Source organism: Microcaecilia unicolor, chromosome 6 (genome assembly GCF_901765095.1).
Source record: "Microcaecilia unicolor chromosome 6, aMicUni1.1, whole genome shotgun sequence".
NCBI classification, from domain to species: domain Eukaryota; kingdom Metazoa; phylum Chordata; class Amphibia; order Gymnophiona; family Siphonopidae; genus Microcaecilia; species Microcaecilia unicolor.
Genome location: NC_044036.1, coordinates 175,346,993 through 175,373,183, shown reverse-complemented (window position 1 = coordinate 175,373,183; position 26,191 = coordinate 175,346,993). Strand labels below are relative to the sequence as shown.

Sequence of the window (26,191 nt, the reverse complement as noted above, 5' to 3'; positions counted from 1 at the left end):
ATTTTCTGTATTCTTTTGGTGGTCTACTTCTTTTTTGCTCCGTGCTGGATCTTGTAGATCGACTGCTATTAACATTAACATGGGCCATTAACACAAGCTAATTAATGTGTATTAACAACTACTGCTGTTAATACACTTTAGTTGTGAGGTATGAGAACGAGTTAACTGAGAGGCCGGTAATAGAATTTGTCACTGGAAGTTATTACAATCAGAGTAAATAAAAATCTGCTTCATATAATTTGGGTACAGTGCATTCTAGCTGAAGGCAAGGGAGAGGGACTAGATCAGAGAACCTATTTTTTTCTTTTAAATATGACTTCTAACTGTCCTCGAGGCCCACCCAACAATTCAAATGTTCAATCTTTCACCATCAGCATGCCATGAGCCATACTTGCATACTCTGGAGATCAGATCAATGTAAAACTCAGTTTTGAATTGGCTGCCATGTGCTGAAGTGTTTAATTATATAAGGGCCAAATCAGCACTACCGCTGGGGGTAGCACGTGCCAGGGCTGCCGAGAGGGGGGGACGGGGGGGGGACAAAATTCCCCGGGCCCGGGCCTCCGGGGGGTGGGGGCCCGGCGCCGCCACCGCAGTCCGGCCCGCCCGCCCTCCGTCACTCCCTGGCATTGAACTTAAGCGCCTCACCTTCGAAGCGCAGCAAGCAGCGGCAGACCACTCCTTCCTTCCGTGTCCCGCTCTCGCCTGACGTAACTTCCGTGAGGGCGGGACCACGGAAGGAAGGAGTGGTCTGCCGCTGCGCTTTCGAAGGTGAGGCACTTAAGGTCAGTGCAGAGGGCCCGAGGGTGGAGAGAGGGCCCGGTGTCGGGTGGAGGGGGGGCCCGGCAACCTCGGGTGAGGGGCCCCGGGGGCGGCCTTGTCCCGGGCCTGGCCCATTCTCTCGGCGGCCCTGGTACGTTCGCCTGGTGGTAATTCTGAGTTTGGCGTACACCGAATCCTGTGGTAGAAAATATGTTTCTATTTTCTACTGCACGGGGCGTTCCGAGCGGTAATCGGCAGTGCAGCCACATTGGCACATGCTGCATGTTACCACGTGGGTAGCACGTGAGCCCTTACCGCTGAGTCAATGAGTGGTGGTAAGGGCTCAGGCCACCAATAGGTGCGCTCTAGTTTTACGTTTTGTGCACGCCTATTTGCCGGCCCATTAAAAAATGGGCTTTTCCCCAGCTGTGGTAATAAGTGGCCCAGTGTGTGCCCAAAAGATGCACCCATACTACTGCAGACCACTTTTTGTGTTTCAATATTTTTATTGGATTTCAATACAGTACAAGCGATAAGCAACAACTGTGCAACAGGAACCATAAACGGTTGTATAAGGCTAATAAGAAGGAAAGAGAAAAGGGGAAAAAAAACACATCACATGCAAATGCCATATACATCTAAAGAACAGCGGCTAATGATCTTAAGCACAGCGTGCTACATTTTGAAAGTAAGATACAAGTGGAGACCATCCTGCTTATAATCGAATGAGAAAAACGCCCAAGTTCCGACCTAAATCGGGAGATGGACGTTTATCTCACAAAACCGAATAAAGCGGTATAATCGAAAGCCGATTTTTGGACGTTTTCAACTGCAATCCGTCGCGGATGCGGACAAAGTTGATGGGGGCGTGTCAGAGGTGTGGCGAAGGCGGAACTGGGGCGTGGTTATCTGCCGAACAGAGATGGGCGCATTTCACCGATAATGGGAAAAAAGTATGCGTTTTTAGCTAGAATTTAGGACACTTTTCCTGGACCCTGTTTTTTCACGAATAAGGCCCCAAAAAGTGCCCTAAATGACCAGATGACCACTGGAGGGAATCGGGGATGACCTCCCCTGACTCCCCCAGTGGTCACTAACCCCCTCCCACCACAAAAAATGAAGTTTCTCAACTTTTTATTTTCACCCTCAAATGTCATACCCAGCTCCCTGGCAGCAGTATGCAGGTCACTGGAGGAGTTGTTAGGGGGTGCAGTGGACTTCAGGCAGGTGTACCCAGGCCCATCCCCCCTACCTGTTACAATTGTGCTGCTTAATGCTTATTAGTCGTCCAACCCCCCCAAACCCACTGTACCCACATGTAGGTGCCCCCCTTCACCCCTTAGGGCTATAGTAATGGTGTAGACTTGTGGGCAGTGGGTTTTGAGGGGGATTTGGGGGGCTCAACACCCAAGGGAAGGGTGCTATGCACCTGGGAGCTCTTTTACCTTTTTGTTTGGTTTTGTAAAAGTGCCCCCTAGGGTGCCCGGTTGATGTCCTGGCATGTGAGGGGGACCAGTGCACTACGAATCCTGGCCCCTCCCATGAACAAATGCCTTGGATTTATTCGTTTTTGAGCTGGGCGCTTTCATTTTCCATTATCGCTGAAAAACAAAAATGCCCAGCTCATACATTGTTGAATAAAACATGGGCGTCTATTTTTTCCCAAAATACGGTTCGGTCCGCCCCTTCACGGACCCGTTCTTGGAGATAAACGCCCATGGAGATAGGCGTTTTCGTTCAATTATGCCCCTCCATTTCTCCTCATGCAAGGCAAACTGAAATGATTTTTTTTGCGTGATATGTTTCGTATTTATAGGTTTGGAACAATAAATTCCACCATTCCTGATATCTGACCTGAGTCAGGGATTTCCAGTGTAAAAAAATCACCTTCAGAGCCAATGAAAGCATGGTATTAACAATTGCCCATTCATTAGGTTTTAAACTGTTCTGGAAGCAGCGGTCATTAAGTATCACATTTTTAAAAAAAAATATCACTTCTAACTGTCCTCGAGGCCCACCCAAACATTTTTCTTCACCCAACACGTAATTAAACTCTGGAATTTGTTGCCGGAGAACGTGGTGAAGGCGGTTAGCTTGACAGAGTTTAAAAAGGGTTTGGACGGTTTCCTAAAGGACAAGTCCATAGACCGCTACTAAATGGACTTGGGAAATCGGGAATAACATGTATAGAATGTTTATACATTTGGGAAGCTGCCAGACTTGGATTGGCCGCTGTCGGGGACAGGATGCTGGGCTTGATGGGCCTTTGGTCTTTTCCCAGTATGGCATTACTTATGTACTTATTGAACCCGAAAGGTGGAAAACATCTGCCAACAGGGACCTAATATCTTTCCAGTAGTTTTCAATGCATGCACAATCAAATATGAGGTGATTAAGATTGCCTTGCAGACCACTTTTCACCGCAGCTTTGTAAAAGGACCTCATGATACTATAAGTGTAAAACTACCTTCAGTTAGTTTATCGGCTGCCAAGGCTGACTTTTTTCCATCATCTTTAGGTTTAATCACTATCATAGAAGTCAGTGGTGTCACGAAGTTGTACTTAAGAGAAAGCTCCGTGGCTTTAGCTTTTAGCTTTTCTTTTTCTTCTCCTTCAGCTGCAATACTGAAACAAATAAGAATAAAACTTTCAAAGGCCTTGATACAATAAGTGAAATGCAGAGCCACAATATCTTACCACATATGCAAAAACACCATATGCAAGAAGGGCTAAGGGCACCTTTTACCAAGCTGCGGAAAAAGGGGGCCTACACTGGCATTGGCGCATGTTCTGCACACGATCCAAGGCCCCCTTTTACCATAGTGGGTAAAAGGGAAATCTCTCTTTCCTGCAGGAAATGGACATGTGGCAAGTAAAGCACTTGCCATGCTGCCATTTTTTTGGGGGGGGGGGGGGGGGGAGCCCTTACCACTACCCACTGAGGTGCCGGTAAGGGCTCCCGCGCTAACCCAGCGGTAACCTATAGCCCAAAGCATTTCCAGATCTGCAGCACTTCATACATACTGATCATCTGCCTCCAATCTATAATGTCTATAGCATTGGGCTATAGGAGATTTTATAGCCGATAGAATTGCTATATGATGCCTCCAAGCCAGATTTATCTAGAGAGTTTTTCCTGTTGATGTTCAAGATTTTTTGATTAGCTTTACATGGTTTCCATTAATTTGCTTGATTAGAACACTCTTTTCAGGGCTCTTTTTAAGGGGTACTTGGGGATACTGAGTACCGGCACCTTTTCCATTCCCAAGTTTTAATCAAAGAGCTCAGGCTCTACACACCAATTCTGCCTTGTCATAGATTCTGTGACTGATTGCAGGGGGCCTGGCTATTGTAGGGTGGATCCCTCAGTGATCACCCCACCCCTGAAGGGCGGCCTAGCATTTGAGTACCTGCGCCTTTTTTGCTAGAAAAAAAATGCCCTGCTCCTTTTTCTTTATATCAAGGCTCCTTTTACTAAGCAGCGGTACGCCCAACGCAGGCATATCGTCGGGCTACCATAGCAGCCCAGCAGTACTTTCTACCCCTAGTGCTTCATCATTTCCGGTGCTACAAAAATGTATTTATTTTTGTAGCGCCGGAGTGTACCCGGCGGTAATCAGGCAGTGCCGTGTGCTGCCCGGTTACCGCTCGGTTAACGCAGGAGCCCTTACTGCACCTCAATGGGTGGCAGTAAGGGCTCCCTCCCCTATAATGGCCAAGCAGCAAGTGCTTTAATTGCCATGTGGCCATTTCCTGTAGGAAAACAAGACTTCCCTTTTACCAGCTGTCGCTCCCTTTTGCCACAGCTTGGTAAAAGGACCCCTTTATTTCTTATTTTGGAATGGTATGTTTTCTCTTGTTTTCTTTTGAAGACTGTTTGGGTTTCTGCCAGGTACTGCTGACCTGGATTGGAAACAGGATACCAGGCTACATGGACCATTGGTCTAACCCAAGTTGGCTATTCTTATGTTCTTATGAATTGTGAATAATCACCCAATCACTATAGGGGTAATTTTATAAAACACTTGAGTGTATAGAACAGCATTATAAAACTGCCCAGTGTATACTCATATAAAGAGGGTAGCAAAAACATAGGGCCAGATTCAGTAAATGGCACCCAAAGTTAGGTGCCATTCACACTAAGTGCCAATTCTGTAATGGTCGCTTAGCACTAAGCAACCTTTATAGAATAATGCTTAGCTTGGATTCTTCTACCTACCTTTGGGCATGAGGACTGACACCTGCTGAAACCTGGTGTAAATTCTCACACCCACTGATGGCAGTTGTGTGCATAAATCCAAGTATTCTATACGACTGTGCCTAATTTCTGGGAATGCCCCTGACCCACCCATGCCCCTCCCATAGCCACGCCTCCTTTTGAGTTGCACACTATGAAATTTAGGCATGCGTGTTACAAAATAGGGCATAGGGCAGATGCGTGCATAACTCCTAATTACTGCCAATTATGTGACAATCAGATCCAATTAACTCTAATAATTGATTGTTAGCATCTAATTGACTGGTTAGTTTACATGTGCATTTGGGATCCAACCTCAAATTTGGGCACCCACTTGAGGTGACTTATATAGAATTCAGGGGATGGTATCTACTTTTATGAGATATATGAATAGGTGTTCCTGAGAGTAGAGGAAAGGCTAGAGAATAGTGATCTTCAGCTTGAAGACAAGACAGCTATAGGAAAATATGCTAGGGATCTAGCTCAATAGACTGTTACTGAGATAAACCTGGGAACAGGGACGTTTATCCCTGGAGGTAAGTAGCAGGAATGTAGCTAGTTTTTGGGATCCTGCCAGATACTTGGACTGGCCAGTGTTGGAAACAGGATACTGGACAGGATGGACCTTTGGTCTAATCCAGAATGACATATTCACTCAGCAGGCTTCTCATACCAAGATACAAAATTATGGAATTCCCTACTGAAAAACTTAAGATGCATAGATCAACATCTCAACTTCCGCAAGCACCTCAAAGCATTTTTCTTCAGGAAATCCTACCATGCAGACCACAAATAATTTCATTACAACCCAGCTCAACCATCAGCTCTCATCGTATACATTGACATATGGGGCCAGATTCTATATATGGTGCCTAAAAAATCTTCACGAAACTCAGTTTCGCCTAAGAGTATTCTATAAGATTAGAGACAATTGATCCTTACCTCAGGATCATTACTCTACCATACAGTTATCATCATTATCCTGTGGTAATAATAGTGGGATAATTAACCCAAGGTAATCAGTACCCTGGTATGATAATTCCTACCCAGGGTACTGATTGCTGGGGGCACTAATCTGCTGTCAGGTCTGCTTTAACCATGTATGGGGCCCTCGACAAATTTCTGTGGAAGAATCCCTTTTCAACCCTTCTTCCTCCATCCAGATGTTGTTCCCCTTTCTCAGTCTCTCGCTCCCTGCAGATCCTCTTCCCCCTTGTCACTCCCTTCTTCCTTCTACCCTTTATCCTTCCCTCCCTCTCTTCACTCTTCCGGGTCCTCACCACCTTACTCTAGCCCCCCTTCTCGCCCCTTCCTCTTTCCATTCTTACTCATTCTCACTCTCTCCCTCAACTCTTCTACCTTCTTACACCTACATCCACTCTTTCCCCTTCTCATCCCCTTCCTAGACTCTGACACATTTTCATCCCTTCCCTCCCATCAAGTCCATCTCTCTCCCTTCTCACCCCTCCCTCTCTCAAGTTTCAGCCCCGTATCACCCTCTTTCTCCTTCCAGAGGCTGTTGGCTTCTACAGACTCTTCTATCAACTCAGTACGGCAGGTCCCATCACAAACCCCCATTCAGCAGTCAACAAAAGACATCCATAATTGTACCTCATCACCTGCTGCCGTGGGGCCAGACTCATGAGATGAACCATAAAATCTCACAAATCATCATGAGACTGGCTCTGTGGCAGCACGGGATGACAAGCAATCAAGTGCATCTTCTGATGCTAGCTGTACCTCACCAGTCTTTGTGAGTCTGGCAGCAATTCACTCCTTGGCTGCCTCTGTTCGTTCTCTCACACTCAGACACACTTGGAATGTTCATGTTTGCATCCTGTGTTGGAATACCTCTTACACCACCCTTAGTATGGTTTCTACTTCATAGATATGTTATGTGACCTGCGTGCTGTATCATGGATTGCACTCAGGTGAATCCCACTCCTCCTACTGAAACTTACTGTTGTTCCAGGAGCTGCTGAATAGTTAGATAAGCCCAGAGCCTCTTCGTGAACTCGCCAAATATATATTTCTGTTGAAGAGTTTCTTCTACTTTCCCTTCCAGGCTAAAGTTGAGGAGGCTCGTTGCCTGTTAACATTATATGTATGACTTCATTATAGCATAATGCAAAAATAAATTCAGCAACAGTCTATATATATTAGACAACAGACTTCACACTGTTAGTTAAAGATCTCACTACCTTCAGAGTGGCAATAAAATACTATCCCCTGGATTCTTTATATGGTGCCCAGATTTGGGCACCTACATTACGGCGCAATCCTGAGATGGGCACATAACTTAATTGGCTAATGAGCTGTTAACAAGCAATAATTGTCTACTAACAACCAATTATTGACGTTAATTGGCACCAATTAGGATTTATGCGTGCATCTGGCTGTGTGCTATTCTATAACAGTTGGTGCCCATAGCATGCAACTTAAAAGGGGGCATGGTCATGGGAGGAGCATGGGCATGTCAGGGGCATTCCGAAAAGATGTGCATGCTGTTACAGGATAATGGGCCAAGGCACTCAACTTGGGTGCCAGCATTTACACCAGGTTTCAGCAGGCATAAGTCTAGTGCCCAAAGTTAGGGCATAGGAATTGGCACTAAGCGTAATGCCCTTTATAGAATCACACTTAACACCAATCTTTTCCGACATCCATGTTTGAGCACTTGTTCAGAACCCTTATTTTATCATCCTCACTTTAATAATCCCTTATCTCTTGTTTGTCCTGTTTGTCTGTCCTAATTAGATTGTAAGTACTGTCGAGCAGGGACTGTCTCTTCATGTTCAAGTATACAGCGCTGCGTACATCTAGTAGCGCTATAGAAATGATAAGTAGTAGTAGTAGTAGTAGTAAGTAGTGTTTAGAATATGACCCTATGTTCTGTTCTATGCTTACCAAAACGCTGCACACAATTTTGCATGGATAATCTTTTTACACAATGTGGCATCTTCGGGCAGCACATTCTCTTTTCGACACCCAGTCTTTCCAGTTATTAGTCCACTCACTAGTGATGTGTCTTATTGACTAATATAACTCCATTTTGTAAGGCTTATTCCAGTAACAACATAGGTGACTCCAAATAGTGCAAAACACAACTGTGAATCTTATTTTTGGTACAAAGAAATTTGATAGCATCACTCCATTGCTCATCAGTGAGCACTGGCTTCCCATTTCTTACTGTATATCATTTAAGATATTATCTATAGTCCATCAGATCATCTGCATTAGTTTACCATCCTTCTAATATGGTTTTCTGATCACATATGTCCCAGGCCGCCTCCTCCGCTCTTCCCAGCAACATTTATTTGTTGTTCCCCTATTCAAATACAGTCTCATTCTGCCCCACCCCCATCCTATGGAATTCCCTTCCATTTGATTTACATGTGGAACCTTCACTCAAGAAATTCAGAGCACAACTTAAAGCCTATTTCATAGTAAAGTAACATGGTAAGTGATGGTAGATAAAGACCTGAATGGTCCATCCAGTCTGCCCAACAGTCACATTCATTATCAATTCAAGATTAAATCAACAATGAACATGATATTATATACTTGATCATGGTCTTTTTTTGGTGTTTCTGGCACATAGACCATAGAAGTTTGCCTGGTTCTGATCTTATGTTCCAGCTACTGCAGTTGCCGTCAAAGCTCAATCTGAATCCATTTTGTCATTTGCGGGACACAGACCGTAAAGCCTGCCCAATACTGTCCTCACGTTCCATACTACTAGAGTTTCCATCGAAGATCTCTCCAACCCATCCTACAACTGGATTGCTATATGCAGGACTTGGACTACACAAGCCAGCCCAGCACCGGACTTAATCGATACAGCCAGAATTATCATCTAAGCACCACTTGACATGCAAATACATAGGCAATCCTTTAAGTTTTGTTTTTTTATACCAATTATTTTCTAAATAGAGATGCTCTCTGTTCATCCCACACCTTTTTGAATTCTGCCACAGGTTTTTTTTCTCCACCACCTCCCTTGGGAGAATTTTCTGACGTTACTCTTAAGTCTACCAACCCGCAAACTCAATTCATGTTCTCTAGTTTTAGTAGTTTCCCTTGGATTTCCACTCCCTAAGAACATCACTCTGCGCTTCTTTGCATTGAATTTTAATTGCCAAACATTAGTCCATTCTTCTATTTTTGCAGATCCTTTTTCATGTTTTCCACTCCCTCCAGGGTGTCCACTCTCTTACAAATCTTGGTATCATCTGCAAAAAGGCAAACCTTGCCTTCTAACCCTTCAACAATGTTGCTAACAAATATATTGAACAGAATTGGCCCCAGAACCAAACCTTGAGGCACTCCACTACTCACCTTTCCTTCCTCCGAGTGAATTCCATTACCCACCACCCTCTGGCACCTGTCTGTCAACCAGTTCCTAATCCAGTTCACCACTTTGGGTTCTAACTTCAGCCTGTCAAGTTTATTCAGGAGCCTCCTATGAGGAACCGTGTCAAAGGCCCTGCTGAAACCTAAGTAGATTATATCTAGCACATGTCCTCGATCCAATTCTCTGGTCACCCAGTCAAAGAATTCAATCATATTCATTTGGCACAATTTACCTTTGGTAAAACCTTGTTGTCTCAGATCTTGTAACTTATTGGATTTCAGGAAATTTACTATCCTTTCTTTCGGCATCACATCCATTATTTTTCCAATCACCGAATTGAGGCCTACTGGCCTGTAATTTCCAGCTTCTTCTCTGTCACCACTTTTGTGAAGAAGGACCACATCCACTCTTCTCCAATTCCATGGAACCTCTCCCATCTTTAAGAGTACCTGCCAGAACCTCTCTGAGCTCCTTCAATATCCTGGGATGAATCCAGTCTGGTCCCATGACTTTGTCCACCTTAAAAATGTTCAAGTTGCCCAGAGTCACAAGGAGCTGCAGTGGGTGGCAGAGGGAATGGGCTTCATCGGAGATAGTTCTCTCTACTGTCTATGACCCAGCAGCAGTCCTTCATCAGTCATTTTCACACTAGCCATAAGCCATATGCTGCAGCTGGAGTTTGATGTTGGCCCAGCCTTTTCAAACTACTGTTATGGACTACATTGTCAGGGCGGTTGCACTTATGTGCAAGTAAGATCCAATTTAAAAAGTTGTTAGACTCATTTTTTGTGAGGGCCTTCTTTTGAGGGATGTAAGTCGTGTTAACAAATGATAATGTAACTCTAGTTTGGTCTAGAACAGCTTTGTAACTTGCTTTTGAGTATTCGCAGGTTGAATGGTAAAAAGCAGAGTAGGAAAGGATAATGTATGATTAGAACCATTGATTTGTTTGATATGTGTGTATTATACATGATATTTCTTTTATTGTGTATGTATTTGATGTGAAACGGTAAGGTATTAAAATATCCCTTATTAACTTCAAATATAAATTGTACAACATTTTACAGGAAATAATGATCTAGCCAAACTTTGGAGAAAAATGCTGATCCATAGATTTACATTAATTGCCATATTTATACTCAGGAAATGAATTTTTTCAGAGCTGTATATTCAACTATAAATATATACTATAACAACCGGGATGGAATGAGTCCCTTATGAGGAAAGGCTAAAGAAATTAGGGCTCTTCAGTTTGGAGAGCAGATGGCTGAGGTGAGATAGAGGTCTATTAAATCCTGAGTGGAGTGCAATAGAATGGGATAAAGGCAAATCAGAGTACACCATGAAATTACTAATTAGTACATTTAAAGCAAATAGGAGAGACGGGTCAAGTGGTACTATGCTGGAGAGTAGACGTTCAGGAGCTCCTGCATTCCCTCCCGTTAATCTCTCCATTACAGCTGCAAAATCTTGCTAACTGGTCTGGGAGTGGGAGATGAGATCGCTCTTTGCACTAGTTCCTGAGATTTCTTCGATGTGGTGTTCTGCACCATAGCTCTTCTGGATTGGCAGCTAAGCCTCCACAGAGGGTGACAGAGCGGAGTAAGGTGCCTGAGGGAAAGATGGCAGACATGCAGGCCCTGCTCAGTCCTTCAGTCAGCTCCATATGGACTATGGAAATCACTGCAGAGGTAACAGCTGCAGTGGAAGCTGCTCTTGATAAAAAGCTGCAGGTTCTTCATAACCAAGCAGAAACAGCCCAAGAGAGGTTGAATGGATTTCATTTAGATCACCTGCAACAGCATGTGAGCGACGTAGAGGACAGCATGGTGGTGGGAGCGGGCCCGACGGAAGCGATGAGTAACAGGCTAGTGGAGCTAGTGGACTGGTCTAGGAATGAAGCATAGAATCCATTCAGAAGTTAAAACAGTTGCGCATAGGAAACATAGCAACATAGTAGATGATGGCAGAAAAAGACCTGCACGGTCCATCCAGTCTGCCCAACAAGATAAATTCATATGTGCTACTTTTTGTGTATACCTTACCTTGATTTGTATCTGTCATTTTCAGGGCACAGACCGTATAAGTCTGCTCAGCACTATCCCTGCCTCCCAACCAACCCCCCCTCCCACCACCGGCTCTGCCACCCAATCTCGGCTAAGCTTCTGAGGATCCATTCCCTCAGGATTCCTTTATGTTTATCCCACACATGTTTGAATTCCGTTACCGTTTTCCTCTCCACCACCTCCCGTGGGAGAGCATTCCAAGCATCCACCACTCTCTCCGTGAAAAAATACTTCCTGACATTTTTTTCTTGAGTCTGCCCCCCTTCAATCTCATATCATGCCCTCTAGTTCTACCGCCTTCCAATCTCCGGAAAAGGTTTGTTTGCAGATTCATACCTTTCAGATATTTGAACATCTGTATCATATCACCCCTGTTTCTCCTTTCCTCCAGGGTATACATGTTCAGGTCCACAAGTTTCTCCTCATACATCTTGTAACGCAAATCCCATACCATTCTCGTAGCTTTTCTTTGCACCGCTTCAATTCTTTTTACATCCTTAGCAAGATACGGTCTCCAGAACTGAACACAATACTCCAGGTGGGGCCTCACCAACGACTTATACAGGGGCATTAAAACCTCTTTTCTTCTGCTGGTCACTCCCCTCTCTATACAGCCTAGCAATCTTCTACTTACGGCCACCGCCTTGTCACACTGTTTTGTCGCCTTCAGATCCTCAGATACTACCGCCCCAAGATCCCTCTCCCTGTCAGTACCTATCACTCTCACCGCCTAACACATGGATTTCTACTCCCTAAGTGGTAAAAGCGTCATTGAGGACAGCCTCACAGTCCACCTGAGAATCCGTGTCGCAGTGAAACAATATACCTGCCCTGAGTGTGGTAAAGGCTTTAGGCAGAAGGCAGTCCTCACAATACACAAGAAAATCCACAACAGAGTGAAACCATTTACATGTTCTGAGTGTGGTAAACGCTTTGGTTGGAAAGAAAGCCTCACACGCCATCAGAGAATCCACACAGGGATGAAACCATTTACGTGCACTGAGGAGGTAAAAGCTTCAGTTGCATTGAGACAGGTAATTAGGGAATGTACACTCTTGCTATGAAGTATGGAAAAATAGCACTCTGGTATTTAGATATATGTAATGAGACCTCCTTTTTATCTGTAGATCTGAACTCAAAGCCCAAATCTACTGATAAACAATTGACACAAGGCTCAGATGTTATAAAAAATAGAATGCTTTGCATTGGGTAGAATAATGGAAAGTGACATCCCAGGAAAGCAATAGGGCACCTTTGGGAGCACTGCAGTGGACTTTGTAAAATGCTCCCAGGTACACATCTCACCATTGCTCCCTTACCTTGTCTGCTAAGCTCCCCCCCCCAACCACCCCCCCCAAAAACCCACTATCCCCAACTGTACACCTTTACCATAGCCCTTAGCCCTTACGGGTGAAGGGGGCACCTATATGTGGGTACAGTGGGTTTCTGGTGTGTTTTGGAGGGCTCACAGTTTCCTCCACAAGTTTAACAGGTAGGGGGAGGTAGGAGCCTGGATCCACATGTCTGGAATGCACTGCACCCACTACTAGACTATTCCAGGGACCTGCATACTATTCTGATGGACCTGAGTATAACATCGGAGGGTGGCACAGAGGCTGGCAAGTAATATTTTTCATCACATTTTTGGGGGGTGGGAGGGGGTTAGTGACCGCTGGGGGAATAAGGGGGGTCATTCCTGATTCCCTCCAGTGGTCATCTGGTTATTTAGGGCACCTTTTTGTGCCTTATTCGTTATAAAAACAGGTCTGGCTCAAAACGTCTAAGTTTTAGTCCTGGACAGTTTTGTTTTGTTCCATCATGGCTGAAAAAGTCTAAGTCTTAGGAACGCCCAAGTTCCCCCCTGAACACACCCCTGGTACGCCCCCTTGAGATTTGGACATACTTCTGATGGACTTCAGAGAAAAATGTCTAAAAAGTATTTTTAAAAAATGCTGTTTTGGATGTTTTTGTGAGAAAAACGGTCAAATGCAGACATGCCACTTTTACAATGTTTTTCTCTTTTCAAAATGAACCAGAAAGTACCTTGCAATGAAGAGAGTTTGTTGCTATTATTGAGGTGTTACCAGAATTTGAATACATTGTTACATGTCATTGCTGTAATTATATTGCAGGATCCTGTCATGTGCATTGAGATGTTTGCCATTATAGTAGACGTGTCTGGTCAAGTTTGATATGGCATAATATAACTATATTTACAAATATTGGTTTTTCCATTAAGTATTTATGTGGTTTATGTCGATGCAGGGCAGCTACTTAGGAATCCATTTCAAGTGCATTCTAAGGCATTATTTTGTAGTGTCCCAAGAAACACTACTCATACCTATATGCACAGGGCCCACCCATATTAGCTCTGGGCCCACCCAAAATATCAGGTCTGGCTATGCCACTACCCTTGAATCTCCTTCATGGACTGCACCTCTCTTCCAGCTGCAGTTGAAAAATGTCTTCTGATCAACTAAGTTTGTTCCCCTTGCAGAATACAAAATGACGGTATGAGGGGCTGGTACCCTCCCCCCCCCCCCCCCCCCCCACATGCAACATTTATACGTAGCGTAGCGGTTAAAATAGAAAATCTCTTTTCAGGCCCTGACCACACTTCACACAGACACACGTTTCATTTAAATTAGTCATACTCTACCCCTTGAGCTGTAATTGCTGATGGAATGCTTATTAGATTGTTGTCCACAACACGTCCAGCCACCACGATTTCAGACCCGCTATAGTAATGCTTGAAACTCTGTTTGGTTACATCAGAAACTGCTGCCTCTGGATACTGCATCTGGATTTCCGAAAGGAGGGGATTGGCAACCTCTTCATAAAAGCCCTGAGGAGAAAAGATTATGGATATAACACAATCAGCCTGTTTATTCCTCCAAAAGGTTTAGTTTTCAATAGAGAATTGTTTAATTGTATGTCTGTGGCATGAACTCATAGAAATATAATAGATGATGACAGGAAAAGATCAGTTGGCCAAAATCAATAGATCCACTTATTTCTGTACATGGTATAAAGCAAGGATGTATGTGTGGCCCGCCACTGAATTTTATGTAGCTCATGAATCCTTGGGAGGTATACACAGAAAACAACCCTCACAAATGTCATTAAACCATTGAAGGATACAACAATGGGGCAAGAGTTGTTAGACAGTGTTACCCTATACTTCTGTCTTTCCAAACAGTTGCTAACAGGCCATTCTAATAATAAATTATGTTCATTCAGGCATCACATTGAGTTGTGTTGGTAGTGAATTATATAGTGCTTTTGTTAATTTTCTGTGTGCGACTCACTAGAGATAGTACTGATATTCATGTGGCCTGCTGTGTATAAAGGTTGCCCACCCCTGGTCTAAAGGATATATCCCAGCTACCAGCTGACCATTATAAATATCAGTTTTTGATGTATTTTCTTATTGGTTATTTGCCATCCTGGGTGGGTAAGCATACAAGATCCTATACTTAAATCCGACATCCAGGTCTCCTATTGCTATCCCTCCCACTCTTCCACCCATCCACATCTTACCACCAAGCTTTGTAAAAATCCAAACAGCTAACAAAACCTAGTGCTGATCAGCCCACTTTTTGGGGGAGCCGGTCAAAAACGATATTCAGCAGCACTCCCCGCTTTAGTGTCTCTGAACATCGGTGGTTGGGCAGCAACAAGCGATTTAAGGTAAACTGCAGGGCCCAGGAATCGGTTTGCCTGGCCCCTCCAATCAAAAAGATGTTCCACTGCCGCTGGGTGCATACTTAGGGCCCTGTTTACTAAGTCCATGGATGTCTCTATCATTAGCACGTGCTAAAACTCTTGCGCACCTTAGTAAACACTGGGGCCCCTAGATTGTAAGCCCTCCAGTGACAGGAAAATAATCTACTGTACCTGAATGTAATTCCCCTGGGACTTCTGAGAAAAGCACAGTTCCCTTTCCCTTCCTTACATATGAAGGGGCATTTTCAAAATACTAATTATTATTAGTGATTATAAACCGCTCACAAGATCTTTATGTGTAATTCTACTCCTGTTTTTCCACCCACTGATATAATATGCATTGAAGCCAGACCTCCTGACATCCTGGGCTCTAGCCTCAGTATGGTATTCATTTATGTTAGAGTTTAACATTACAAAAACTCTGTGTAATTATTATTAGATCCAAAATTTAGAGTAGTATAACAAACACCGATTAAATTTTAAATTGTAACTTGACAGTTTGGTTTTTACCAACGGCAGTTATAAAAGTAAAAGCTTTATTGAATCCTTTCTTCATTTATTTGGTGTTTCTGATAATCATTGCTATTGTTTTTATTCATAATTTCCTAATAACAAGTAGCTATTAAGAAATTATGAATAAGTAAGTAGTATCTCTCTTACCCTTAGGGTGCTGTGTTCCTGGCTTTCACCTTGCCATCCCAAATGACAAGAACTTTTATGATACAGTGGTGGAAATAAGTATTTGATCCCTTGCTGATTTTGTAAGTTTGCCCACTGACAAAGACATGAGCAGCCCATAATTGAAGGGTAGGTTATTGGTAACAGTGAGAGATAGCACATCACAAATTAAATCCGGAAAATCACATTGTGGAAAGTATATGAATTTATTTGCATTCTGCAGAGGGAAATAAGTATTTGATCCCCCACCAACCAGTAAGAGATCTGGCCCCTACAGACCAGGTAGATGCTCCAAATCAACTCGTTACCTGCATGACAGACAGCTGTCGGCAATGGTCACCTGTATGAAAGATACCTGTCCACAGACTCAGTGAATCAGTCAGACTCTAACCTCTACAAAATGGCCAAGAGCAAGGAGCTGTCTAAGGATGTCAGGGACAAGATCATACACCTGCACAAGGCTGGAATGGGCTACAAAACCATCAGTAAGACGCTGGGCGAGAAGGAGACAACTGTTGGTGCCATAGTAAGAAAATGGAAGAAGTACAAAATGACTGTCAATCGACAAAGATCTGGGGCTCCACGCAAAATCTCACCTCGTGGGGTATCCTTATTCTTATTATTTTCATAAAAGCTATACGCAGACGGAAGCCATCATGCAGGGTTGTTGGAACAAATCCTAGCCCCAGATGTAATACTTGCTTCTGTATATATGAAAGAGGATACGAGGATAGATTTATTACTGTTTCCGAGTATTCTTCCCCCGAGGTGCTTCCAACCGCCCTCGGTCTCGATCCTTGATCAATGGCTGTTTTGATTGGCCCACCCTTGCTCTTGTTTTTGGTCATTCTTGCTCAAGCGGTTCAGGGTCACTTCCCGTGCCCACTTCATCACTGTCTCCTGATGATCCTTCAAAAGCCACCCTTTTTCTATTGGTCATTATTACTTCTCTTTTCTGCCAAGTATATACTCTATGCATCTGATAATCTCTCTCATCTCTTCTTAATTTTTTAATCTTCAGCTGTCTCGTAGATTCTTTGAACTGGTGTATCGTTTTTAATTCATCAATCTTTTTATCAAACATCTCAGTACTTTGGCTCATTTTCAAATTTTCTTCCGTAGTGGTAATCTGTACTTTCAATTCTTTTTCCACCTGTTTTGTTGTTTCAATGATGAGTGCCATCAAATCCCTACTACATTTATTCAAAATCGCTGACCACTTGTCCAAAAACAATTTATCTGATGTAAAAATCTTAGGCTCCTTAATAATTCTCAGCCCTCTCGGAATCCACGATTTCCTTAAGTACTGGACTAGCGTTCCTGCATGTAGCTCCGCCCTCACCAGTCTTTTCTTTAAAGTCTCCAACTCCATCCACGAACCCTGGGGGTCGAAAGCATCAACTTCTTCCATAAGCGCCGGGCGCTGCATTAGTTTTTGTATTTGTTCTTCAGTATATCCTTCAAATTCTGCTGCCATGTTTCTGTTGTTTGAAACCGCACGTACTTGGCACTACTATCTCTCTCTTTAAGAGCCCTTCAACTGTAACTACTCCCCTAACAAGGCTCATATATGGTTTTAACCTCCACCTTAACCATATATCATATAGAAATCATTCATACGTTTTTTATGTTTTTTATCGCCTCAGCAGTGCACATGACCAACTTCACTCTTTTATTGGACATTCAATAGCACCCAAATCCTCACTGGCGATAATATTTTATTAAACTGTTTCTTCATTTACTTATTTAACTGTTCATTTTACTTTTTAATCTCTAAGTTACTTATAAGCAATACTCAACTTGCACTGAACGGTCAGACCAGGGGTTCAACAATGCCCGACATGCATGTTTCGCCCTAAAAGGCTGTGTCAAGGGGTCCCCCTTAGCCGTTCTTAGTACCAGCCTCACAATGTTTTCTTTCTGGATTTCCTCCTGCTAAGAGGAAATTTTATTATTTTCAGTCAGTTCCTTCTTCCATTTTCTGAAGGATTTTCTTTTAGCTCTAATAGATTCCTTCACACCACTTTTTAACCATGATGGCTGTCATTTGGTCTTCCTTCCTCCTTTTTAAATACGCGGAATATATTTGGCCTGGGCTTCCAGGATGGTGTTTTTGAACAGCATCCACGCCTGATGTAAATTTTTGACTCTCGCTGCTGCTTCTCTAAGTTTTATTTTCACCGTTCTTCTCATTTTATCATAGTCTCCTATGTACAGGTATGTCATTCTGACAGAAGGAAATGAGATGTTAAGCTAAAAGGACAAACTTTGTAGTGTTTTATAAAATTGCCAAGCAGCATGATGCCTGTGCCATGACTTATAAGTACATTCACTTTGCAGCTCCTCAGTACTTCTCGTCTCTCCCTATACTCCTCCCTGGGAACGCCGTTCACTGGGTAAATTTCTATTATCTGCACCATTCTCCTCCAGCGCTAACTCCAGACTCCATTCCCTTTATCTTGCTTCAACATATGCCTCAAATAGACTCCCTGAGCCGGTACATCAAGCTCCATTTCTGGCCGTCTTGAAATCTAGGCTAAAAGTCCACCTTTTTGATGCTGCTTTTAATTCCTAACCCTTACTCACTTGTTCAGTACCCATGTTTTATCATTCCCACCTTAGTAATTCCCTTATCTCTTACATGCCCTGTTTGTCTGTCCTAATTAGATTGTAAGCTCTGGACATGGTGAGGATCCAAGATGGCGATTGAGTAGGACGCAGGAGTGGAACGCTCCTCCTCAGAAAAACTTAAAGTACCTTTTCCTATCTCGAGCATGCCGAAAAGAAAGGGTAAGCCGAAGGGACCTCCCCTCCCCAGGCTGGAATCCCTCTCTTCGTGACAAACTTCCATTATCTCGTTTTTTGGTGTCCACACCGGGCGAATCCGTGACTGAGGCGGGGAAGAGCCCCGGTCTGGAGAGCGAATTTTCGCTTAGCCCATTGGGACTGGCTACCCCCCGCCGCCACACCTAGACGGAGCCGGAGTACCAAGCACAGGAGAAAGCGACTCAAAGGGGCAGCAGACCCTGTTGAAGGAAGTGGCTTCAGCAGTCAACTCGGTGGAGGGGAAACGCTTGCCAGCCATGGCAGGAGACAAACCATCTATAGAAGGGACCCGGACATCTGACACCTGGGAGGAATCCTTACTCTCCGCCCTGGTTTTACAACCTTTGTTGAAGCCCCAAGAAATACCTTTGGACTCTATATGGTCTGCTCTTGAAGTACTGCACAAGATAAATACCTCATTTATATCTGTCTCATTGAATAATGTGAAGCAAATAAGAGAACTGAAAGAAAGCTTAGAGACAATTTCTATTAAGCAAAATTCGCTAGAAGGGGACTTAGTTAAAGTGAAGGAACAACAAGCACAAATGGCAGAGGATCGATTACTGATACATAGGAAGATTGAAAACTTGGAGAACTCACATAGGAATTTAAATCTTCGTATATTAAATTTTCCTCAAACAAATTATATTTCCCCTAGAGAAATGTTTAATAAATTCCTGAAAGAGATTTTTAAGTATCCAGAGCAATCTCTTCCTCCATTACAAAGAATATATTATATTGGAGTCCAAAAGAAATTGCAACAGAATTCTTCGCAGGAAATTCCTACTCAACAAGAAGTTCCAGCAGAAACACTGGATTTAACAGGATTCCTTGAACAATCTACAGAGGAAATTAAAACAAGAGCAACAGCAATTGTTACATTTGCATTTTTGCAGGATAAAGACTCTTTGCTCCATTTATATTTTTAAAATATTCAACCCGAATTTTTGGGAGCTAAAGTCCTGATCTTTCCGGATATTTCTCGCTGGACACAGCAACGGAGAAAAAAATTTCTGGACTTAAAAACAGAGAACCATGCGGCTTAATATTTCTTCCAACTGAGATTCCCTTGTAAATGTCTGATTTTTTTTTTTAAACACCAGATACATTTTCTATGAGCCAGAACAATTGTGTAAATTCTTAAAGTTGCAAGAAAACAAGATAGTACAGGCCATATAGATAAATAGCCAGTATTGTAAAAAAGGATAACCGCCTACTCTATGTTATAATGATTTGAATTTTTGCTTAGTACACCTACTTCCTTTGGTAATAGCCTTGGATTTCTCCCATTTTGTGGACTATAATAACCAACATATTTCCTTATATTTTAATGACTTGCATTGTTGTAGTGGTTTACTTAAAGTTGGTGTATCTTTCAAAGATTTGTAATATTTGTTTATAATGAAAATTAATAAAGAAATTAATAATAGATTGTAAGCTCTGTCAAGCAGGGACTGTCCCTTCATGTCCAGTGTACAGTGCTGTGTACATCTATTAGCGCTATAGAAATGATAAGTAGTAGTAATAGTTGCCTTGTACAACACCCATGAAAAGCCTTATAGTTCTCTTCTTCTCACCTGCAACTGCAGATCTGAGTCTGAGTCCTCATAAATTCGCCGAGCTATGCCTCCATTCTCCAATGACAACTTTTCCAAGAAATTGTAATTAAGATCTTTACCAAAGCCCAAACAGTACAAAGTGAAGTGTCCACCAATAGCTTGCTTGACATTGGCTTGAATAGAGGTTAGACTGGTTACTCCTGCAGAAGACAATATTTTTTTATAATAATAATAATTAAAAAAAACAGAATATTTATATACCGTCCCAGTTAGCTCGAATACAGTTTACAATTAAAAAAAAAAAAACAGAAAACATTTTACATTTATGAAACATAAAACTTAAAAATCTAAAGCAGGGGCTCTCAACCTAGTCCTCGGGACATAGCTAGCCAGTCAGCTTTTCAGGAAACCTACAACGAACATGCACGAGATAAATTTGCATACAATGGAGATAGATTTACATGCATATTCATTGTGGGGATCCTGAAAACCTGACTGGCTAGCTATGTCCCGAAGACTGGGTTGAGAACCACTGATCTAAAGTAATCAAACTAAACAGTTTCTAAACAGTCAATTTAAACATAATTTTAAAATAGATACTTAGCTTATGTTAATGTAAATAATTAATAACCAGACCTTTAGCATTTTGTGAAATCTCAAATAATTTATTTCACATCTAGGGCCCTGTTTACTTAGCCATGCTACAGGCGCGTTAGCATTGTTAGCATGTGCTAAATGCTAGAGACACCCATAGGCCCTTAATAAACAGGACCTCTAATTTGTTTCAGATCAAAACCAATGAATTCCAGTGCAAATGGGCAGCCACACTACAAAGCTTTTTTCTTGATGATGCTAGTTGAGTAAAAGAGCGCAGTTGAAGTTCAAATTTATTTACATGTACAGAATGAGTAGACACCAAGCAAGGCTGAACTTTTCAGTAAACTGGGCAAATACAAAGAACAATTTCCACCAACTGGCAGCAAGTGAAGTTTCTTTAGCAAAGAAGTAATCCTTTCAAACATATTCAAACCTACTTTTGCACAAAATGATCCACTATGTTTGCAGCAACTGCAGACGAGATAGCAGTGATTGAGAAATTCCCAAATCCAAAGAATTGCAGTAGTCTAGTTGTGAAAAAATCAGTCCCAAGACCAGTTTCTACGACAGTGGCATAGGCAAGGGTGGGCTTGGTTGGGCCCGGGCCCAGAAGCGTAGCCAGGTTCAGCCAGGTCGATGGCGCAGAGGGAGCATGAACAGACTTCTGCCTGTGCCAGCGCACATTTTCAGTGCTGCACAACAAAAATAAAAACCCTAAATCCATCAAGCTCAGTATTCTAAATCCAGCTGTGGCCAATCCAAGTCACAAGCTCTTAAAAGGATCCCAAAAAAGTAGAAAGATCTATGTAGGGACATTATTATATCTTCTGCTTTTTATTCCTTTCCTAATATGTCCTAACATTCTATTTGCTTCTTTTTTTTTTTTTTTACTTCCACCACACATTGAGTCAAGGATTTTAAAGTACTTTCCACAATGATCTCAAAATATGTTTCCTGGTTGGTGACTGCTAATACAGAACCCAGCATTGGGATCCCCATCAGCTACACTGACCATGTGCGCTACCGCTGGGTGGGCTCTTGCCCACCCATGGCTACGCCACTACCTCAGAAGCAATTTGCATGTACTTTACATTTTTAGGCACATAATTGAAGCACATGTGTGCTCACAAATGCACAGTCTTAAAGTTGATGAGATTGGAATTTAACAGACATTATTTACATTAAGTTATGAAGTTTAGAACAGTGTACAATGAAGGCAGTGTACGCAAATCAATCTCATGCATATTCATTATGGATATCCTGAAAACCTGACTGGCAAGGGGGTAATCCAGGACCGACTTGGGAAACACTAGTTTAGAACTTACCTACAGATGGATCGCCATCTGTCAAAAGTATAATTATTGAGACGCTTGTGGCTGGCAAAGCTTTGTTAGAATGATCTGTTTCTAGCAGTCTTACTGCACTCAGAATGGCATCATTAATGTTTGTCCCTGAAAGAATAAAAAAGCACATTCAGAGAAAAGACAAGAATTTCACTTAATAAAACATTTTTAGGTTCCTGATTGACTTCCAAGAGTTGCATCCCTTCATTTTAGTGACAGTCTACCAGCTAGGTTCAAAGGTACCCATTATCATGAATTTTGTTTTCTTCATTTGTTGATCTTCAACTAATGCTTAACCACCCAACCATCTCTCAAAGCAATACATTTTCTTATTTGTATGAAAGTCTCATTGTTATCAGAGCATCTGGCAAAAAAAAAAGGAGAAGCTTTTTTTTTTTTTTTGAGACAATTACGTCTAATTTGATCCTATTTTGATGAAACATGTTTTGCTTTGTTGATTCAGATGCTGATATTATCTCAGCTTGATTACTGTAATGTTCTTTAGAATGATAAGTAGTAGTAGTAGTTAGGTCTCTCCACTAGGTTATTAAACAAACTTCAGCTCATTCAGAGTACTTCTGCCCAGTTGATGTACAGAATTAAGAAATGTAATAATGTTTCACCTTTTTTGGCAAAACTACATTGGCTCCCAGTATGAGCTCAGATATTTGTAAATCAGCTTGTTTGGTGTTTCAAGTGTTTTATGGTCTTCCGAATTAGTAATCAATTTATTGACGCTTCTATTGCTAAGGCATTCCTACTACTACTTATCATTTCTGTAGCGCTACTAGACGTACGCAGCGCTGTACACTTAAACATGAAGAGACAGTCCCTGCTCGACAGAGCTTACAATCTAATTAGGACAGACAAACAGGACAAACAAGAGATAAGGGAATATTAAAGTGAGGATGATAAAATAAGGTTTCTGAACAAGTGAATAAGGGTTAGGAGTTAAAAGCAGCATCACTCCTGTCACTTGTTTTGTCCACCTTCACTTAAAGGGGGTCATTTATTGAGATTCTTTAATACTTTGCTTTCCTTTCCTGTGACCTCTTTATGGAATTCTCTGCCTTTACATATAAGAACAGATGTAAGGGGCCCTTTTACCAAGCTGCGGTAAAAGGAGCCCTGTGCTAGCAGTAGCCTGTGTTTTTTTGCTATGTGCCGAGGCCCTTTCCACCACAGAGGATAAAAACGCTGAAAAAAGAAATGGCTGTGCTGTAACTTTGCACTTGCCACATGGCCATTTCGGGGGGGGGGGGGGGGGGGGGGAAGCACTTACCGCCACCCACTGAGGTGGCAGTAAGGGCTCCCGCGCTAACCCGGTGGTAAAAATACAGAAATACATTTCTGTAGCACTGGAAATGGGGCCCGCTGGGGGCATGTAAAAAGATGTTCTATTCTACCTGTGCTGCACTGCCTCCCATCCCCCCTCTGTTTTTTCTGTATCTGGTTGTTGGTCTCTGCTAGTAGCCACATGCAGGAATGCAGACATCCCTAGCTAATCACAAGCTGTGATAAGCTTTCCTTATGGCAGCCCAGTATCTGGAATACACATTTTTCTTCCAGGTCAAATGTACCAATAGGGCGTTGGCAGGACACCTATGCTACCTTCGATTGGTGTAGGAGGGGGGAGAGGTGACGACATCACTTTTTCTGTAAGAATACCTGCACACAAATAAATCTTCAGAATTAGCCATATTTTGCAAGAGACCAGTGTTGCCAGGTGGCCGGTTTTACCGCCCAATTGGGCGGTTTTCCGCGACCCGCCGCGGGAAATTTTTGCCCGTGGCGGGTTGCGTTTTTTTGGGCTGTTTTTGGGCTTCAGGGCGTTTTTTTCGGCCGCGGGGGGGCGGGGTTAGTGACGGCTTTTGGGCGGGGTTAGTGACGTTTTGGGCGGGGTTAGTGACGTGGGAGGCGGGGCCGATGACGTGGGAGGCGGGGCCGATGACGTGGGAGGCAGGGCCGATGACGGGGAGGCGGGGCCGATGACGTGGGAGGCGGGGCCGGTGACGGCGGGGGCGGGGTTGATGACAGCGGGGGCGGGTGTGATGACGCGGGGGTGGGGGTGTCAGGGGCGGGGTTTGTGTTTGGGCGGGTTTTGGGCTGTTTTTTGGGCTGGATTGGGCTGGAAAAAAAAATTTCCACCTGGCAACCCTGCAAGAGACTTTTCTCTGTCCTGATTCAGGGCATCATTGCTAATTGGCTATTCTCCAGGAAATATATTTTCCCTTCTTTATTTCTGCTTGCTTCGGGTAAGAACTTTATAACAGAGAACTATTCTCTCTCTTTTCTCTTTATATTTTATTTCACTTCAGGACCACTGATATATTTCCTGCTAGTGAACTCTCTCTCTCTCTCTCTCTCTCTCTCTCTCTCTCTCTCTCTCTCTCTCTCTCTCTCTCTAAGAAAGCATGGTCTCAGGAAACACATTGCAATCTCTCTGTCTTTCTCTCTCTGTCTGATCTCTCCATGCTTCTAGATAACATGTGCTGACCTCTCCATGGCCTCGGATAACATGTGCTGATCTATCTTTCTCATTTTCTTTGTTCTCCTTACAACTGCTCTTTATCAAATTAGTCTGATTGCCTACTATTATTACCTAAGCTCTTGATATTAGATTCTGTACATGTGATATTATTTTTCCAACTGAAATACTGCAAATGTGATATTGTTTTTCCAAGACTTTCAAACTGATATTTGGAGCTGTGCTGGTAAGAATAAAAACCACTTCTAACTCTGATTCCTTTAAACTTCTTATATGATATTTTTCTTTATTTTGGTACTAAGTGAATAGCATAAACGCAGCCAGTACAGGCAGAATCACTGCTGGTCTGCTGTGGTAGCCCAGCAGTAGTTCTGGATTGCTGCACGGCAAGCCTACTGTCATGCGCCAACCCTTTAGTAAAAAGGCCCCTAAATTATTTATTTATTTCTTTATTTGCAGTATTTGTATCCCCCATTTCCCCACACACTAGCAGGCTCAATGTGGCTTACAAGACACCGTATTGGGTCGAAGTTAAACAAATACAATCAGAAATAGGGTGAGGGAAGGTAGAGGTAGATGGGAACAATAAATGACTAAGGGAATAAGAAATAACATTGTCTTTTAAATCAGTGCAGGGTTGAGGCAGCTAGACAGATTCAGAAGGGTAGGCCTTACAAAACAAATAGTTCTTTAAAGTTTGCCGGAATTCTAGATGGTCATGTATTGTTTTCACTCTTTTTGGTAATGAATTCCACATTTGAGTACTTAAGTAGGTGAAATTAGACGCGTAGGACGATTTATTTTTAAGAACAATGCAATTAGGATAATGAAAATTCATATAGGTACGAGATGATCTGATACTATTCCTGGCTGGAAGATCAATCAGGGCAATCACATAACCAGGGGCTGCACCGTAGATTATCTTGTGGACCAGAGTACAAAGTTTGAAGCTAATGCGGGCCATGATAGGGAGCCAGTGCAGTTTCAGTCGAAGAGGTGTAGCACTATCATATTTTGTTTTGTTGAATATCAATCTGGCCGCTGTGTTCTGGGCAGTCTGGAGTTTTTTCAGAAGCTAGACCTTACAACCCGCATACAATCCATTACAGTAATCCAAGTGGCTTAGTGCCAAAGATTGCGTCAAGTTGCGGAATACTTCCTTCTGGAAGTAGGGTCTCATTTCGTAAAAAGTTTTTGTTTGGCAAATTTTGATTAGGATGGTTTGGAGTTTGGTTATTGTATTATTTTTGTTATATCATTATTTTGTAAACTGTATTTTGTTTATTTGTTATTATTTTGTAAATCGCATTGGACCCTGAAGTAGGATAAAGTGGTGAGTAAGTGTTATATTGGCCTATTGGCAGAAGGACTGTCTTATGAGCTGTGTAAATACAAATATAAAAATATATAAGTAATTACCTTAATGCCATGCTTTCTGTTAAACTATTTGATTTATTTACAAAATATATAACCCGCTCTATCCTACAATTCTAGGCAGTTTACAATTAAAACATACATAATAAAATTACAAACTCAGCATTAATGTCCTAGAAAC

General features: G+C 42.6%; 1 protein-coding gene across 5 annotated transcripts in view; it reads right to left on the bottom strand.

Moving 5' to 3' along the window:
• Positions 1-26,191, bottom strand: part of LOC115472924 (inter-alpha-trypsin inhibitor heavy chain H3-like) — a 111,076-nt gene that overhangs the window by 46,946 nt on the left and 37,939 nt on the right. For all 5 annotated transcript variants that reach the window (XM_030207446.1, XM_030207449.1, XM_030207447.1 and 2 more), the window contains exons 11-15: positions 22,131-22,256; positions 20,227-20,408; positions 14,079-14,264; positions 6,961-7,088; positions 3,230-3,387 (exon numbers count right to left, since the gene is read on the bottom strand). In XM_030207446.1, coding sequence (XP_030063306.1) covers positions 3,230-3,387; positions 6,961-7,088; positions 14,079-14,264; positions 20,227-20,408; positions 22,131-22,256 — 780 coding nt within the window. The remainder of the gene's footprint in view (positions 1-3,229; positions 3,388-6,960; positions 7,089-14,078; positions 14,265-20,226; positions 20,409-22,130; positions 22,257-26,191) is intronic.